Genomic DNA, 18,861 nt, shown 5'->3' on the forward strand with positions numbered 1-18,861 from the left:
GCCCCCTGGCGCCTCGCACGGCGGGGGTTCCGGGGGCGCGGCTGGAGAGGGCGGGGAGCGACCGGGAGCGGCGGGGCCCGGCGTCGCCCTTGCGGACCCTGGGGACCCTCGGGCGCCCTCCGCCGCGGGGGAGGGGTCGCCGGCGCGCGCGCCCCGGAGCTGGGGCGGCCCCTCCCTCCCGACGCCCCTCGCCCGCCCCGCCCCCAGCCCCGCCCCGCCCCGCCCCCAGCCCCGCCCGCGGCTCACTCCGAAGTTTCCTGCGCCGCGCGCGGACACGCTCTTCGCTTGCTCGCCGCCCCGCGCCCCCGGCCCGCGCCCCCCGCGCCCTGCGACCCCGGCCAGGGCTCCCAGCGGCCCCCCCCCTCCGCGCTGCCGCCGCCGCCGCCGCCGCTGCCGCCGGGCCAGCCGGAGCCGCAGCCGGAGCGGTCGTGGGAGCCGGAGCCGGCGGGCCGGGGGCGGCGCGCTCCAGCCGGGGCCGAGCGCCGTGCCGGGGCCGCGTTGACCGCGCCGCTCGGGCGATGCCCGTGGGGACGCCGCCGGCCGCCGGAGCGAGGTGAGACACGGCGGGGACGCGCGCCACACTGCGCGCCGGGACCCTCTTCAACTTAGCGGAGCCTGCGGGGGAGCCCCTCGGGCCCCCGCCCCCGCCCCGGCGGTGGGGGATGGGCCGCCCAGCCCTCCGGAGGGAGGGGGCCGGCGGGGGCGGGGGGCGCGTGTGTCTCTAATAAGGAAAGACAAAGACATCCTGGCGGCCGCGGCTGTTCCCGCAGCTCGGCGGCGCCCGCGACGGGCGGGGTGTGTCGTTCCGAGTCCCGGTCACCGCCTGTCCCCCGCAGGTGCTGTCCGCCGCCACCATGACCGAGGGCGCGCTGGCGGCCGACGAGGTCCGAGTGGCCCTGGGCGCGCCGGCCCCCGGCCCTGCAGCGGCGGCGGCGGCGGGGGCGGCCCCGGAGAGCCCTGGGGCGCCGGGGCGAGCGACGGAGCAGGGGTCCGGGCCCAGCGCGTCGCCCCCCGAGAGCCCGGCGGCCGAGCGCGGCGCGGAGCTGGGCGCCGACGAGGAGCAGCCCGTCCCGTACCCGGCGCTGGCGGCCACCGTCTTCTTCTGCCTCGGGCAGACCACGCGGCCGCGCAGCTGGTGTCTCCGGCTGGTCTGTAACCCATATCCTTGCCAGGATGCTGGGGTCCGGGGCGTGGGATCCCCCTCCAGGAGGCTCCCGCGTGCCCAGGCTCGTTGGACCCGGTGCCGGCCCGGCGCGCGGGGGACGCGAGCGCAGCGCTCCTCTCAGAGAGGTGGCCCGGAGCCGCGTGTTGGGGGGCAGCGGGGTCCCGGCCCTCTCGGGACGGGAGAGGGTGGAAGAGATGCGGTGAGGCCACCGCGCGGGCCTGGAGGGGAGAGCGGCGGGCAGAGGAGGGAAGGGAGGTCGGAACTCCGTGCGCCCCCCGGGTGACGGGCAGGACGGGGATTCTCTCCTCCGGGCTCGCGGACAGTGCGGCTGAAGCAGGACCCTAGCTGGGGAGGGGAAGGTCGGAAGGAGTAGAGGCGGGGGAGGAAAGTTTTTGACCCGTGCCTTGCGCGTGGGAGCGCCGCGGGGGACCCGTGGGGGCCGGGAGCCGAGCGTTCCCCGTCCTTTTCCTCTGAGAGGCGGTGACGTTGGTTGTGAACTCGCCTCTCCAGGCTGAACTCTGTGCCGGGGCTGATGTAAGTCATGCGCAGCTGGGGGGTGGGGGGCAGGGAGGCTGCTGGCACCGGGCTCTGGAGTCCCTTCTCCCCGGGCTTTCGCTGGCCCCAGAGGAAGGGGCCTCCTTTCTGCTCCTGGCAAGAGCTGCAGACTTTCAGAGAAGGTTCCGGAGCAGGGCTTGTGTGAGGCAGGGGCAGCTATGGGATGCAGGTAGCCGGCCTGGGGGTGCCCAGCAGGCGGCTTTTGGGGACCGTCTCCCCCCACTGGCCCTTGAAGCTGCTTGCCAGATGCTGGGCTGGGGGTGCCTTGCCTTCCTGCCGCGTCCCCTGGGGGGATTGGAGCGGTGGACAGACTGCCCGGTGCTGGGGGGCTGAGAGGAGCAGGGTGGAACCCGCAGATAAACTTCGCCTGTTGGAGTTAAGGGTGCAGGCAGAGGCGAAATGAGCAGTGAGTGTATATATTTCCCCCACCTTGTGTGTTTAACTGTGTAAATATTAAATACAAAAGAGGAATCTGTACCAAAAAAAGTAATGAAATCTGTGTTTCTTTTTTCTCAAATCCAAACATCGGCTGAGTCAGGTTTGCCTTCCGGTCGTGAAGGAGGTCATGGCTGTGGCCGGCAGCCTGACTGGGGCAGCCTGCCCCGAGGGTGGGCGTCCGGTGTCGGGGCTGGACCCCTGACCTGCAGGGTGGCTGTAGGCGCCTCTTCCTTCCAGAACCCAGCCTGGAGATAGCCAGGCCACCTCATCTGGCAGGAAGGTGGAGTGGCCAGGCTTGGTGGGCACTGGGCCTTGTCCAGAAGTCGAAGACCAGCTCTCCCTGTGTCATTCCAAGCGTGTGCAGGATGGGGCAGGGGGGCACCAAGTGGGGCCTGCACTTCCTCCTGATTGCCCCTGTGCCTGGCTCCTCCATCCCTTGTGGCAGGGGAGTCTGCGCCCTGACCCAGCATTCATCTCCGTGTTTGGGGCGTTCCAGGGTTCCTGTGGGCTGCGTCCCTGAAGATGTCGGACAAGGTTGTGTCACTTGGCACAGGGAGGTGGGGGCAGGGCGCCTCGTACTGGTGGGAGACCTAGAGGGACCCGGAGGGTAGGGATGGCAGGGCCATGTGCTGGGGCCCTGTCCGGCCTCCCTTGTTGCAGAGGAGTGCCCTTGGCCCCAGGAGCAGGAAGGTACTCTAGGCCAGGGGAGAGCTGTCCCCGCTGAGTGGCAGCAGGGTGGGGGAGCTCAGATCCCAGGATAATTTTACTCCATTCTTGTGGAAATCCCGCATCTGTCGAGCGGGGTGGGCTCCGTGGGGCCTCTTGCCCTGTGGGGATGGCTGCTGACCTCAGACAGATGCCAGGTCGTGCTTCGGGGAGCTAAAATAAGCTGGCACACCCAGACAGGTGGGGAGCGGCCGCCTCAGGGAAGCCTGAAGGGCCTCAGCACAGGTCTCCCAGAGCCCTCCGGGTTCCAGTCGGGCAGTGCAGCTTTGTGTGAGGCTGGACATGTGGGCGGCCGTGGTTTTCCAGGGACCAAGGGGAATCCTGCAGCTCTGGAGTGTGCTCTCCCCCTGCAGGTGGGTGGCGGGTGGGTGGCACCCGCTGGCCTCCCCAGAGGCTCCCCTGCTGCCAGGCTAACCTCAGAGAGGGAAGTAGGACATGTGGGTCGGCTCTGGTAACCCGCACTCCATGAGGCGGCTCCCTGCTCCCCGCAGGCTGGCAGAGTCCCAGTGAGGTCTCTGGAGCCCAGCCCCGCGTCAGGGTTTATCGGGCAGTCGATCATAGGAAGGGGCCTTCCTTAAGGCCCTGACCTCCTGGGAAACCCCCCCCCCGTGGGTGCCCGAGCACAGGAGCGTGCACCATCCATCCTTGCCATAAGGGAGACCCCAACCCACCGTGAAGGAGCCTCCAAGGACCGCCCTTGTCCTTATTGATTTAGTTTGCTTTTTGAAAATATAATTGTACTGGAACTTTGGGGCGATGCTGTGTCTCCTACATGGGTTTATTTATAGAGGAAGGTGGGTGGGATCTGTGTGTTGTAGCCTGAGAGTCTGGGTTATGTTCTGCCCGGCCTCCCCCGGGGTTCCTGACTCGGCATTTGCTTGCAGTGCAGCTGCCACGTCCCAGCACCCAAGCCAGGTGGGGTCTCCCGGGGCGCTTGCATCTGGAATGGGGGCCCTGCTGCTGCCTCCTTGGAGGCTGCTTGCAGCCCACCAGGGTGTTTAGGGACTAGAAGGTGGTTGAGGGGCACTTGGGGTCTCAGGGATGAGGGCACCTCCAGGAAGTGGTTCCCAGCGGCTGGGCACTGAATGCCCCTCAGCATAGGGCTTGGAGCAGCCAGAGGACATGCCAAGGTCATGCGGTTGTGGAGGGCAGAGCTGGGTGAGCCAGCCTGACCCTCAGGCCCATGTGTTTGGCAGGACCAGGCAGAAGATGTGACGTTGGACGAGGCCAAGTCATTACAGGCATCACATAAAAACTGATGCTCCAGGCGGTTGCACCTCTCCAAGGTTGCTGCTAGTGCTTGGGGCTCAGGGTAGGTGTGGGGGTCCCTGGTGAAGGTCTGGGAAGGGCAGGCCCCTGCCTCCCTGCGCCCCTCAGCCCTCTCGATCTGATGTGAATGGGGTGGCTGCCTTCCTGGTGCCTGTGCTCTGACCCCTCCGAGAACTCTGCCGCGTGCTCAGGGCTTTCTGTACCCGCAGGAATCCAAGTCTGGGGGCGCTGCCACCACACCCAGAACCGTGTCCCCAGCCCTGGGCCCCACTTCTCCTGGTGCCACTTCTCTGGACACCCCCCCGGTCAGTCCCTAAGCTGGCCACTTGAGGGGAGCCCACGAGGTGCTGGTGGGCAGGCAGTGGGTGGGCCTGGGGCTGGTGGGCGGGAAGGCCATCCTGCCCTCACTAGAGTCTCGGGACAGGGACTGGAGGGGTTGTGCCCAGGTGGGACCTTGCCCTCTGGGCCGGCTGGGGCACAGTGTGGCTGCACGGGGGGCCCTGGCCGCTCCCTCCTGCAGGCAGCCTCCTCGCTCTGAGTCTGAGGATGACACCACCCTGACCTCCTCCAACAGAGGAAGAAGGGGAGAGCCCCCCACGGTCACCTCACCCTCCGGGAGCACACACACTGAGCACTGGGTCCCCAGGCTCAGGGACTGTGGAGAAGGCGTGCAAGTCAAGTCACCCCAGTTGAGTTGGGTGCATGGTGCGGCCTTCCTTGGGAGGGGCATTGCCCCTGAGAGCTGGGGAGGGCAACAGCAGAGAGGCCCATCTCTGAGCACCTGCAGAAGGTGGGGTGGGCCAGCTCGGTACCTGGGGTGGCTGCTCCTCAAGGAGCTGGTAGAGGGGCCTCTGGACACAGGCCTGGGCTTCTGCTGGCTGTTGAATGAAAGCCAGGCTGTGATGTGTCATCGTCCTGGGTCGTATGGAGCACAGTGGGGCTGCTCGGGAGGGCTTCCTGGAGGAGGTGAGGGGATGGGCCACGTGGATGGGCAGGAGCTGGTGTTGGAGAAGGAACAGGAAGGCTTACTGGGTCTCTACCCGGTTCTGCTTCTGACAAGAGGTTAGAAAGACATGATCACTGGGAGCCCCACCCCTGGTCAGAAGTCCAGGTCCACGTCCGTCTTGGCCCTGGAGGTGGGTGGGGTGTGGAAGGGGATGTCAGTACGATCTGGGGTTTGCCTGCCTGGGAGATACCGGGCTGTGTCCCTGTCACTTTTATGCTTTGGGATTGCCCAGGAAAGGTTCTGGCTGAGACCCCGTTCTCTCCAGAATGGCCTTGGAATGGGCCAGGCGGCGGAATTGGCCAGGAAGCTGGGGGACTCCAGCTTGGTGGGCTCAAGGACCTTCGGGGGGTGGGCATGGAACAGGAGCAGCCCAGGCAGAGGAGTGGTGTGTGCTGCTGTGGTCCTGAGGGCCTCGGCGCCCGTGCCCCTGGAGCTCCGGGAGGGGGCTGGGAGGTGGAGGGGGCCGTGGGGCTTGGGGAGGGAGGCTGGGAGAGGCCTGTGAACACTGGGGGTGGGATCACAGGCTGGCCTAGGGGCTCGGCGAGTGGGTCTGCCTCCCGCTGGTGGGCCCAGCTTGTGGATCTGGTGGGCACCGTTAGGGCCACCCAAAGCCGCTCTGGCAGAGGGAGGCCAGGGCGCTCCCTGAGCCTTCCTGTGGCGCAGCAGACGAGAGGCCGGCCCCTGGGGCTGCTGGTGAGACTCCATCCTGGTCAGGATGTGAAGGAATGTGGGGGATGGGCGGACCTGTCAAACACCCCAGGGATGAATCCGAGGCAGCCTGGCTCCAGCCCGCAGTCCAAACCCTCCCGAGCCGTCAAGGTCAGGCGGGAGGTATGGAGCCTTGATTTATGCCTGTGTCCCCACCCCCGCGCATATAGAGCCTTGCTGGGAAGGGGCCGCAGCCGTCCAGCTGCGTGAGAAATACTTTTTCTTTCTGCTCCTCGCAAGTGGGTATATAACTCAGTGGCCACAGAAGCCCAATTACTCTGTTCTCTCCTCAGTGGTTAATTTTGACACAGCTGGGAGTGACTCCGAGTCACGCGGGCCTCGGTTGAATTTCCAGGCGGGCTGGCACAGGAGTGCGCCAGCCCCACATCGTGAACTAGGGCCGGGATCCCTGGTCAGAGCTGGGGGGACGGGCGCCCTGGGTGGGACGGGACGGAGGAAAGCAGCCAGGCAGTGGGTCTGGGCTCTGCCCTGGTGTTTGGGGCTGGCAGGGTGGCAGGTGGGCACCGCTGCCTGCACACACAGCAGCAGCTCGTGGCTGTGCTCAGAAGGGGCCTGTGGAGCAGATGCACGCCTTCCACAGAAGGCAGCGGGTGCTCCCCGGCGGGTAGGTGAGGACGCGGGGGTGCCCAGCTCCAGGGCACATGTGCCCTCTGCTGAGGGAGGAGCAGGTGTTGGCGAGGCTCTGGAGCCCGGAGCTCAGATTAGCAGGGACGGCTGATGACTGTGCTAGACCGGAGTGTCGGGCGGGTTCACCTCTGCCCCTTTGCTCTGGGGTGCATGTGCCGGCCATCTGCCTCTCCGCTCCTGGTGCTTCTAAACACCATAGGGTCTCAAGGTCTGCGGGACCTTTGCTTTCCTTATGTGTGATGCTGACGACCAGGGGGGTGTCCCAGAGCAGCCCCCAATCCACCTCAGCCACTGCTTGTCTTTTGCCAAAGTTGGGGCAGGGCTGGCAGAGAGAGGACCCCAGAACCCCCTTCCCAGGCTCCCAAAAGTCAATGCTGCCCCAGGTGGACCGGTCCCCTGACTCCTGGGGTCTAGCCTTGGGCAGATTCATCTCCAGCCCTGTCTGCGGTCTGCTTTCCTCCTGCATGTTGGCCCTGGACCAGGCCTCAGCTTTGCTGTCCAGCGGGGTCTGAGCACCCCTTCATGGGGGCGTGGCGGGCAGGCCCAGCCACGATACTCAGCAGCCCCACAACACACTCTGAGCTGACGGACAGGCCTGCCCTGCTGGTTGGGCACAGCCCCCATCTCACCACCGGGAACTGGGCAACCCCACCCTGGCAGCAGCTTGGAGAAGCACTTGGCAAGTGGCAGCTGGCCTGCTTGGTCATGCTGTCCTCTGCTCAGGGCCCTGCCAGCCCCCTCCCCCAGGCTGGCCTCCAGGTGAGGTCAGGGTGCTGGGACAGTGGCCTGGGGCGGGGAGGGGCTCAGTGCCCTGTATTGGGGTGGTGGTGGTGTCCAGTGGGAAGAATCCCCAATGCTCTCCCTTCAGTCTTTGTTCTAATGCCTTGAGGGGGGATGGACTGGACACCCTGATGCCTCTGCAGGGCGCATGGCTGAAAGTCAGTGGCCCCAGCAGTGATGACCCCCTGGGAGGCTGGGATGAGGGCCTCCCAGGTCTCCTGTGGTCTCCGTGGTGCAGGAGGAAGGCGCCGGCATTTTCTGCGTGCTCCTGGGTGGTGGCCCACACGCACCTCAGCCGTTCCCCTCACGCACCCCTGACTCCTGGTCATTGGCAGGGTGGGGTTTGCGGGGGGACCCTGACCCCGGGACGGGTGGTGAAGGGCCTGGTCTAGTCCACAGATAGCCTGACAGAGACACAGACCCCTGGGCACTCCCGCTGCCCGCTCTGAGAGCACCCAGGCCTCCCCGGGGGCCCCTGTCCTGGCTCACGGAGGGTGTGCGGCATGAATGAGGGCACAGTGTGTAGGGTGGACAGAATTTGTGTCCCTGAAGTCCAAGGCAGAGACGGGAAGTGGGCTCTGAGTCTGGGGTGCCCCTCCTCCAGGCCCTGTCGGGGTCACACCTGGGGGCCAAGGCCACTTGGGTCAGCAGCCCGAAACCAAGGGGCCTTGGTGGGCAAGGTGCAGGCTAGGTCAGTGTTTTCTGTCTGAGGCACAGGTCTGCACCCCGCCGGCTCCTAGTTGTGGTCCGTGGGCAGCCAGGCCAGCTGGGCGCCCCATCCCCCCTCACTCTCCTGGATGGAGCGGTGGCAGGGGGTCTTGGCCAGGGGATGTCAGGCGGCCCAGACCATCTGCTGAGTGCCTGCGCCTCCCCTGGGGGCATGCCAGAGGAGCCAGGCTGGACCTGTGGGCCCCGAGTTGGAGCAGGTGTCCTTGTGGTGGGGAGGCAGGGCAGAGGCGGCCATGTGGAGGTGGAGGCCCACAGCTGTGTGGCCGCCGGCCCAGGGGTGCCCAGGGTGTCTGCAGTCGCCAGAAGCAGGAGGGGCAGGGACGGCCTCCTCGGCCCCCGTGGGGACCAGCTTGCCGGCGCCCTGACCCTGCGCGCCTGGCCTCCAGACTGAATCGCTGTGGTTTCAGTGCCCCCTTCTTCAGCTCACACTCGCTGGGCTGTCTTCTGACGTGCCCCCAGAGGGAGATGGGGATGCGCTGGGCCTGCTGATGGGAGGCGGGCTCTTTGGGGATAACTCGTGGTGAGCCATGCTGTGCCGGCCAGGATTCACCCCGCAGAGGAAAGACTAACCGTGAAGTCAGTCATTCTGAGTGATTTGGGTGGACAGGATTTGCGTCCCCAAAGTCCGAGGCAGCAGTGGCTCTGGCCTGGGGTGCCCTCCTGCTCCAGGCCTGTCAGGCTGTCGAGGCAGCGCCCTGCTGAGGGCAGTGCCCGAGGCCCCTGAGACCTGAGTAGTGGCATCTCCTTTTTCCAGCGCCCTGAGGAGATGCCGCCCGTGGGGCTTCCCAGAGGAGGCATCCTTCATGACTCGGGGTTTTCGGGTGCCTTTCCCCTGGACTGGCCTCTCTCCCCTGGATGGAGCCCACGGAGACCCCTCCGGGCAGCCGGGACCCTCACTCAGTTGTGTTGTTGGGGGCTGTCTCAGGCTCTCCTGCTGCCCCCGGGGCACATTTTGGATGCCATGGCTGCAGAGGGACCCCCAGGACCGGCCCTGCCTGGCTCTCCTGAGATGGCGGCCAGGGGTGGGCTTCCTGTGGGGTGCACACGGCCTGCTGGCAGACGGGTTGGGTGGATGCCCAGCTGGAGACCTGCTCTGTGGCAGCACAGGCTCTGGGACGCGCTGCCGTGTCTTCCGAGCAGCCACGAGAGGGCTGCCACAGGTGGCCAGAGACGAGACAGGCTCCAATCTGAAGTGGGCTCCCCCTGGCACCCCTGACCCGGAGTCCAGCCCTCAGCTTCTCGGTGGGTGTGACAGGGTATGCTGCCTCAGGCTCCTGCCCCCTCCTGTCCAGCTTGGGGGGGCCTCTCAAGGCCATACGGTGCCTTCCTGCTGACCCTGGGCTACCCAGGGCCTTGTTCAGGACTCTGGGGCAGTGCCTGGCTGCCCAGTGGTGGCAGGGTACACATGGACAGGTGAGAACAGCTCCTCTACAGCTGAGCCACGCACCCCTGCTCCCAGGTGGACAGTGTTCAGGGTGGGGTGGGGGTGCAAAGGCTGATGGGTGGGCATGAGCAGGGTGTGGGTGACCAGGCTGCTGGGGGTGGCTGTGGCCAGATGGATGGCCCTGTGGTGCCCATCTGAAGGGTGATGGGGGTTCAGGGACCGGCATTGGGGCAGGGAAACAGATGGACCTCTGATGGTGTGATCTCCCCAGAAGGGGGTGCCCTCCTGCAGTGCAGCCTGGGAGGGCCCCCTGAGCAGCCAACCTGTGCCCACCACTTTCCCAAGCCCCAGCCCGTCCGGCCCAGGCTGCCACGGAGATGGAACCTGGGGGGCCCAGGGAGCACGTGTGTGTGTGGGAAGGTGTGAGGGCGGGGGTGGCCTCTCTGGGGCAGAGGGGCCCTGGGCACCGCTGCTGCGTCCCTTTGTCTTTGAGCCGTCGCCAGCCGGCCGCAGTCTGATGAGTCAGCCAGCATTAGTGCCTCGTGGATGCGGACGAGGACGTGTCCCAGGTCCCGGGCTGCTGGCAGCGTAGCCATCGGCCTGGCCATGGAGCAGAGGCGTGTGTCACCATGGTGTAGGGATGAGACACCACGTTTGGTGAGTGTTGAGCCTGGGGCGTGGTGGCCCCGTGGTCCTGCGGCCCCAGCCAGGGGAGTGCCCTTCGAGTGGCTGACCTCCGGGTCACAGGGTCACAGGGTCACAGGCCGGGCTGTGCAGGCCACCTGTTGGGAGGCGGGAAGGGGCTCAGGGGAGGCCTCCCCCACTGGGCGGGAGACACGAGGATGGGTGAGAAGGAGAATGGGAAGGAGGCCGGCTGAGGGGTGGGGGCGGCGGGGGGACAAGACCGCCGCCTGGGGGTGACCCGCCTAGCCCCCACCTGCTGGGCATGGTGCCGCAGTGGCCGGCCTGAGGAACCTTCTAGAAGCGGCAGCAGTATTGAGAATGCCCGCGGGGTGGGCCTGCAGTACAAAGGTTCACAGACAGCAAGGCCTGACCAGGGTCTCCTGATGCAGCAGCCAGGCTTCCCAACATTCCTGTCTGGTTTGCCCGGGCCGCCTTCACATCTGCCCTGGAAATCCGGGTCACCTGGATGCTCGGGGGTGGGACCGCTTCAGGGAGCCTGGGGCAGAGGCACGGCAGGCTTGGGGAAGGGGGTTGGCCTCACCCCTGCCCAGATTCAGTCCAGTGCTGGTCGTGGCCCCACAGGACTTCTGGGCGGGGGTGCCTGGCATGGGGCAGGGCAGAAGGGGGTGTCTGGGCCTGGGGGTGGGGAGCCCAGGCTGACCCCGGGAGCATCGGGGCGCCGTCCCCACACCCTGCTGTCTCCTCCCGGCCCACCATCCTCGTCCCTCCCGAAGCTCGCGCTGGACCGTCTCCTCTGCTGAGTGTGAGAGCAGTCGCTGGGTCTGTGGTCCCGGCTGCCCCCGGCCTAGCAGCTCCCCCATTCCCTGGCTGCGACCGCTCCTCAGCCGTCTCAACGACGGGCACCCAGGGCTGGTGAGGCCTGGCGGCCAGCTCAGACCAAGCAGCCAGGACGGAGCGGCGGGGTTCCTGCGTTGGGGTGTTTTCTCACGCGATGTCACCAGTACATCCTTCCCAGGAGGAAGTTGTCCCTCGCCCAGAAGCCCACACTGGCTCTGGGTCCCGATTGTCCCGCAGGGATGGGAGCACCCTGCGGGTCAGGTGCTGGTCACCTTTGACCCGGGGCAAAGGGACAGTGAGGAGGGATTGCCCCACCCACCTTGGGGAGCCCTTTGCCCCGTCTCAGCTGGGGGCCATTTCAGCGCTTGGGGTTTCTCTGCTAACGAGGACTGAGGCTCAGCGTGGGTCCCTGCGTGCCGGGGCAGGCCAGCTCAGGTGCCCCCGGTCCTTGCTCTTCCTGGGTTTCGGGGCTGTAACTCACGCCATGGAAGCAGTAGGGGGTCACCGCAGCCAGAGCCGTGTGTGTGTCGCCACAACCAACTTGGGAGCGTGTTCACTAGCCCCAGGGGATCCCGACCCTCCCCAGGCCTGGCGCCCACCAGCCTGCCCCTGACCCTGAGGCCTTGCCTCTCCCGGATGGGTCACAGAATCGGAGCCACGTGCTGGTGGTCCTGCGTGTCTGGCTTCTCCACCTCAGGACATCCTTGGGGTCCACACGCTCTGTAGCATGGCCAGGCTCCGTCGCTCTTCGTGGCTGAGGCACGTCCCAGAGTTGGATGGGCACAGGGTGCCCTCTGAGCCGCCTCTGCCTGCAGGTGCCACGTGTGGTGCTGCTGGGAGCAGCCGCGTGCGAGCCCCTTTGCCCCGTCTTCTGTCTGTGCCCAGGAGCGGGATGGGGGTCACAGGGAGCATTGTTGGATCTTTGAGGGGCTGCTCTGTGGCATCTACTTCAGTGCCCACCCCTGGACCTGGGGTCTTGAGCCACTGGTTCAGCAGCAGCCCTGGTGGCGGTCCCACAGGAGGCCACTGGTGGGCATCGGGCACCATGCCCAGCCCGAGGTCCCCCATCCCTGTAGACCCTTTGGGGCAGCCCCGGCCCACAGGTTCAGAAGGGGGGCTCAGTGGGCCCCTGGCCTGGGTCTCCAGGTGACGGCTGTGCAGGAAGGGCAGGCGTGGGAACCTCAGGTGGGCACGGGGACGGGGTGTGCGCCAGCTGCAGGTGGGCGTAGCTGGCGTGTGTGCCTGGCATCCCTCCACCTCTTCGTCAGCCCTCTGGAGAATTTTCAACACCCACACTTGGAATAAAAAAAAGTTATTAATGAGCTTGGCGCAGTTGCCATGGGAACTTGCTGCTAATGAATCTCTGGGGTTTCCTTTTACCTTTGCTGAGCTGCACAGGGCCGGCTTCGCTCTCAGACGCCACGCGGGCCCACTGATCGGGTTGCCGTGGCAACGCCGTCACTAATCCCCAGCCTGGCTCCAGGTTTACCAGCCTGGCCCGAGTTACATAAAGTGATTAAGCGTGTTCAAGGCTGCTCAGGATTAGAGACCCCACGGCCCCTGGCCCGGCTCCCTGGACGCTCCCCCCTCCACACACGGGCAAGGATGCAGAGGACAGACGCTTGCAGCCTGTGGCGTTTGGCATTCATTAGAAAGAAGCCCTGGGGGTTAAGTCTTTGCTTGGGCCACCTCATCTGCAGAGTGGGAGGGCTGGTGCATAGTAGGTGCTCGGTGAGGCGGGGGTGGGGGTAAGCGGTGGAGCGCCAGGGCCTGTGGGAGCTCTCTGGCTCCCCGGGTGGGGCCTGGGTGCCCGAGAGGAGGACGCCAGGGGCCCGCCCTGTCCCGGGAGGCCCACCATGCCTGCCCACGTCCCTGGCTCACCCCCAGGAGCCCACGTGGTCCATGTGCGTTCTGACACCAGCCTGATGCTGGGGCTGCCCGTGGTGGGGGTCCATGGTGGGTGTTGATGACTCCGCTGGGTGCCAGGCCCCAGCACAGTATCTGAAGCAAGTGGGTCCTGCTCTGAGAAGTCTGGCCGTCTGCTTAGGGGCTGTGCTCTAGGACAGGGCCAGCCAAGCTGGGAGCCACCCCAAGCTGGGTGGGGAGCCTACTGCTCTGGGGATTTGGGCTCTCTCCCACCACGCCGGGACACTCTGCAGCTGCCTGAGTGGCTTCTGGTTGAGGCAGGTGGTCCGCGTAGCTGGGGGATGCAGTGCTGCAGGTGGGGAGGGCTTCCTGGAGGAGGCCACTCCCACACAGCCCTGATGGGAATGGGGTGGGAACAGTCAGTGTCTTAAGGTCCCCAACTCCCCCAGGAGCCCCTCACTTGGGATGAGCCCTGAACTCAGCTTAGGCTCCCCTGGGGCTCCGGGCCCCTCCCTTTGGGCTGTCTTGTCCTGGGGTGACTGGGACATGCCGAGACCTGCCTCCTGAATTCAGCCACCAGGGCCACCCCAGCAAAGGCCGGCGGCCCGCAGAGCAGCCCGTGCTTCCTCCCGTCCCGGAGGCTGGGACCCGAGGTCAGGGTGCAGGCAGGGCTGCTCCCCCCGAGGCCTCTCTCCTGGGCATCGTCTCCCGCGTCCTCACACGGTCATGCCTGTGCCTGTCTGGGTCCTGACCTCTCGTGAGGCCGCAGAGGGGACTAGGGCCCGTCTGTGGGGCCCACTTTACCTTAGTCACCTCTTTGGAGGCCTTCCTCCAGATGTGGTCCCATCCTGAGGCCCTGAGGGCTGGGCTTCAACGTGTGACCTTGGGGGGGCACCTCCCCTGGCTGGGCCCTGCCTCCGGCCCCAGGGTTCTCTGGTCTTCCTGAGCCCCAGGTGGCCCCCCAGAACCTGAGGCAGGAGCCCTGGCGGGGCTGCTCCAGGCTGGCCACCGCCCCCCAGCACCGCACTGTCCAGCACGTGGTCCTGGCCCCTCTGGGCTCCTGCAGCCACAGCCCCACAGCCAGCCCTCTGATACCCACTCGGGGCCCCCAGCACATCCCGCTCTGAAATACCCTGGCTAGTGAGCTGCTAAGCTGCACGCCTAAAATAGGGCTCAGAGGTAACACTTGTTTCCACAGCCGCTGTGGCTAAATATACAGCCCCAGTGGGCCTGCCTGGGGCTCCCCTCCATAGACAGCACCCCTCGCAGGGTCCTGCTGACCTGGGGTGAAGGGGAAGGCCGCCCCGCAGCCCCTGGTGGCCTGCGCACTGGGTGCACGATCTGATACCAGGGGACCGTAACTGTGGGGTTGCTGAGGGGAGGCTGCGACTGCAGGGGCAGAAGGTGGGCTGGGCCCTGGGTGGAGAGTCCAGGCCCACGGCCTCTGCTCTATAGTGGCCAGTACTGCCTCCCAGCCCACGGCTGTGTCCATCTCCCTGGGTTTTACCAGCTGGCTCAGATCTTCCTCAGGCTGGGCTGTCCAGGGGCCGAGGGACATTTGGTCTGAGAAGAAAGGAGGCTGGGGTCTTGAGCCAGGACAGCGATGGCAGCCTTCTCACGCTGAGGGAGTCCTCCCCCTGGGCTGACCTCTATGCTGAGGGTCAGCTTCTGGACCAGAGGGCTGTCCCCCAGTAGCCAGAGGTCACCCTGGACTCATCCCGCGGGGCCCTTTACAGACATGTGCCCCCGCCCTGCTCTCCAGAGCTGCTCAGCTTACCGGGTTCGTGCCTGGAGTGACCGGGGCCCCGCATGGAGCCACAAGTCACAGGTCATCAGTGCCCGGTCATCTATGTGCCCAGCTTCCCATCAGGTTCCCTTCAGGGAGGAAAGACACTTTGAACTTGAGAAGGAAGCATTGACCAAAGGCCCCCATGGCCAGGGGTGTCCAAGCAGACATTTGAGGGGGGCCCAAGGGGTTCTGTGGGTGGGGACTGAGGGAGCTAGGTCCACAGGGTCCACTCTGGCCCCTTGGGTTCGGTGGGTCAGCCCCCAGCCTGTCCCTGTGTCCCAGTCGCTGTGGCCAGCATCTGTGGCCTGAGGTGTAGCTGAGTTTGTGTCTGCTGGCTCGTCGCGGCTGGGCGTGGGCTGGAGGGGCAGCCCAAGAGGGACGGGCTGGAGGTGCCCTGTACCCGGCCAGGGGCTTTTGCTGCGTGTGGCCAGAGTGGGCAGGGCTCTCAGCCTGTCACCAGCCATACGCCCCATGGGGGATGAGCAGGGGGCCGGAGCAAGGCCCCAAGGCAGTGGACACCCCAGGGAGCATCTCCTCACCCTGGCGAGGAAGACCCAGATGGTGGTTGTGCTGGGTGGGGCAGGGGCTCTCGGGGCCCCCCCAGTGCAGCCTCACCCCCTCCGGATGTTGATGTGGCCCCTCCAGCTCAGCTGCTGCCAGCCGCCATCTCCCCCCTGACCTTAGCCTGTCCTTGGACCCTTCCCCCATGAAGTCGGCGTCCTCGGGACCAGGCCTGACACTCCCTCCCCTACCTCCTGGTCCACAGGGCCAGCAGTCTGGGATTTAGCAGTGAGACCCTAGGTTCTGCCGACTGGTGCTCCGAATTCCACCGTGGAGTGCCCCGTCCCAGGGCTGCAGCCTGTTCCCCGCAGGGCGGGAAGCCACGGTGAGGGGAGCCCTGGGGCAGGAAGGGGAGCTCCATGGCCCCATTCAGTGTCTGAGGACCCACCGAGGCCTCTCCCTGGGCAGGGGTCCGGGACAGTCAGGAGGGCATCTGCAGTTCCCAGTGCCACCCCCACCCCCATGGATGTCCACGGGGCCCCCACACCTGCTGTGGGGCTGCCCACCCCTCCCCTCCTCCCTCTCAGGCTAGCTGGAGCCTGGGGGTGCCGCGTGACTCGGCTGGGGGCTGGGGCCCGGGGCACTAGGGCGAGCAGGCTATGGCTGACTGGGACCTGCTCCCCTCTGGTGGGACCCCGCGAATCACGTTAGGAAGTTTAGGGCTCAAGGCAGCAGCCAGCATGTTTCCTACACGTTTGAAATATGGCCTGCTGGCTGGTGGGAGCGAGAGATGTTTTAATTCCTAATTTAGACTGTTTATCTGCTCCGGAGGCCTGGCGGGTAGAGACAGCGCCCCTCCCAGGGCGCCTCCTCCCCCTAGCACGCTGCAGCTGCCCCGTGGGCACCAGGGGGGCGGCTGGCCTCTGGATCCCTCCCTGCCAGCCCCAGGCCGTCGCTGCCTCCAGAGGGGCAGGTCCCCCGTGCCTCTGGGCCCTTCTTTGGTGTGACCCGAGCCTGGTGTCCAGGGTCAGCTGCTGGGGGGGGGGCGGGGGCGGGGTCTCGGGAGTTCTGAGGAATCTGGTGCTCGGTGGCCCTGGCCTCTGTCAGAGTTTTACCATAGAGCTGGGGGCGGGGGTGGTAACCAGGTCAGGTGAAAGCCCGTCTTCCAGACCACCCCCTCACCCCGCTTGCGTGTCGCTAACGATTGCCCTAGGATCAATGCTGTCTCTCTGACTTTAATTAGGAAATATATTTGTCTCCAGCAAGTAATGGTCTGGTTGAGGCCTGCCAGCTTCAGTTGCTATGCCAACCGGGTTTGCACCCCTTCTGATGTCCCCTCCCCGCCCACCCTCTGCAGAGGGGCCTGGGGCAGGGAGATGGCCGGGGCCCTGGGCAGGGCCTGGGGCTGGCGCCCCGCTTTCCCGCGTGGCGTGTGCATTCTCACCATCCTCCCGTCGGCTCTGTGCCTTGGGGCCCCGGGACCTGCTTGCTGCTCCTGTAACCTGCAGCCGCAGGCGCTGGCCAGGGCAGACGTTCACAGGCGCAGGGGAACCCCTGAGGCCCTGCAGTGCCTGGTGGCTGAGCCTGGGGCTGCCGGGGTGTCTGGCATGACCACAGGGGGCTGTCTGGGATCCCAGTGCAGGCACTCCAGGGCCCCACACCCAGCACTGCCCCAGCCCCATTGCCCCACTTCCTCCTGGGGAGCCCCGCATTACCAGCCACTACCTTATCAGGGACACTTCCCGGGCACCCCCTGTCCTTGAGGAGAGTCCCTGGAGGTCTGGGGTCTGTGGGGGGACCCTGGGTTGTGTGGGGCATCAGCTGTCCAGGGGGTTGCCGGGGATGTGAGGCCAGGCCAAAACCAGCATGGGGAGGAGTTGGGAAGAGCCCCCTGGCTGTGGGAGCATCCCCGGCCTTCAGACCCCTCAGCGCCCCACCCCTCTGCCCACCTGCAGGCCCAGGGCCAGCCCCCCATGCTTCTGCCCCATGTGGAACCCCCAGCCAGACCCCAAGCCCTCACACCCCTGCACTTCGACCTCGGAAGCCTCCCCCAGAGTGCCTGTGTCTGTGCCGTGGACGCCCCCTCAGGCCCCCTCGGGAGTGCTGCACTCTGCCCCAGTCCCCCGGCCCCCAGGCCGCCCTCTGAGCCCCCTTCCACCGAAAGGGCCTGGCCCACCTCCCCGGGGAAGCACACCCCGCCAGCTGTGGGCACACCGGGTACCTTCCTCGGGGATTCCCTAATTGAGGGGTTTATTGAATCTGCCCAGCTTCCTGCGGCCACAGAGACAGCCAGCAGCCCTGGTGGCCCTGGGGGGCTCACTGTGGGGTGCCTTGAGGGGCCCCAGCCAGGGCCTTGTGGGAAGAGCCTGTCTGGGACCCTTTCGGGGCCTAAGGGGATGTGGTCTGGGGGGGAAGCATGGGCTGGGCACTGACCCAGGCTGGTTTGGTGTCCTGGAGACCTGAGTGGGAGTGGCGTTTGTTTGCGTGGCTGGGGGGCCCAGAAGTGCTGCTGTCCCCGGTTGGTGTTGGGGGCTGTCTTGAGTGTGGCCGTCAGTGGGGGCAGCCTGGGGGGAGACTGGGCGCCTTCATGGGGAGAGGGCGGCTCCCGCACTGTGGATCCAGAAAGAAGCCTGTGCAGGGGGTGGTTGTGGAGCCCTGAGGGTACTGGTGGGAGTGTTGGGGCTGGGGGGGGCGGTCTGAGCCCCTGGCTGGGGACAGGGCTGTCCTTTGGGGTGCGGGAGTCCCTGGCACTAAGCAGTGTGCCCAGGCACCTGGGGCGTATCTGCTGACGTCGCTGGGCTGTTTCCAACCCCAGAAACGCCCCTGAACCCGGGGCTCGTGAGGCCCAGGCAGCCTCTGATGGGACTCTAGTCACCTGTTAGGAGTGAAGCTGCATATTTCGGAAATTGCCGCTTAGTGATTCATTTAAAACCACGCTAATAACCCCATCACGTGTCGACATACTATTTTCTTCTATGAAATACGGCTGTGTTTTCCGGAACAGGAGAGTTTGGTGGGATGGGGCTGGTTGTGGCTTGCGCGCTCTCGACGGTCTGGGTCTGGTCTGACAGAGGAATCCACCGGCAGCCCTGCTGCTCCTGCTCAGGGCCGCGCAGGGAAGCCTCTGGAGAGGCCCTGTGTGCCGGCAGGGTGCGAGTGGGGCCCCAGGACAGTGGCGCCCCCCTGCAGGAGGCTCTGAGCTCCTTGCAGACGCCTCTCCTGGGGTGGCTGTGGCTTCCAGGTCGGGGGGACGTCTGCAGCCTCCCAGAAGCAAGTTGCTCAGGGTCTGGGGCTGACCACCTGCACCGACGGCCTGGGCAGTGACCGCCTGATTGCTCGCCCCTGCGATGGGCAGTCGCCACCCCCAGGCTCCCTCCCTCCTTTCGGCTGGGGGACTGGACCCCTGGAGGCCCGTGCTTTGAGGATGCTGGGGGCCAGGAGGTGGGAGTCGCCAGCAGCCCAGTAAGGTCAACTCCTTGGGGCTCCTCTGTCTCCCTCCTGGAGTGGGGGCCAGCACCCGGATCCCCAGACCAGGCTGGCCTCGGGCAGGGGTGCAGGGGGCTGGGCAGCCCTGATGGAGGAGGAGGGGCAGGGCCTGTGCGCCCTGCCCAGGAACACGCTGCTCTGCCCAGGCTTCCAGGGTCCAGCCTGCGCGTGGTCCCCTCCCCCAGCTGACCCTCCCTGGCAGGGCAGCCACTGCCTCCCTGGGTGTACGGAGGCAACAGAGGCCAGCGTGGAAGGCCCGCCACCTGGAGAGGGGAGAGGCGCCCTATTGTTAGTTCAAAAAAATGACTCAGACAATTCACAGAAGCCTT

The 18,861-nt window shown here is 66.3% G+C and overlaps 1 protein-coding gene across 3 annotated transcripts in view; it reads left to right on the forward strand.

Annotated features, from left to right (window-relative positions):
* Positions 1-427: 427 nt before the first annotated feature.
* Positions 428-18,861, forward strand: part of CACNA1H (calcium voltage-gated channel subunit alpha1 H) — a 60,269-nt gene continuing 41,835 nt past the window's right edge. For all 3 annotated transcript variants that reach the window (XM_057487794.1, XM_057487796.1, XM_057487795.1), the window contains exons 1-2: positions 428-553; positions 837-1,158. In XM_057487794.1, coding sequence (XP_057343777.1) covers positions 855-1,158 — 304 coding nt within the window. In that variant the 5' untranslated portion in view covers positions 428-553; positions 837-854. The remainder of the gene's footprint in view (positions 554-836; positions 1,159-18,861) is intronic.

The sequence above is a fragment of the Manis pentadactyla genome, chromosome 10 (assembly GCF_030020395.1).
Source record: "Manis pentadactyla isolate mManPen7 chromosome 10, mManPen7.hap1, whole genome shotgun sequence".
Classification (NCBI taxonomy): Eukaryota; Metazoa; Chordata; class Mammalia; order Pholidota; family Manidae; genus Manis; species Manis pentadactyla.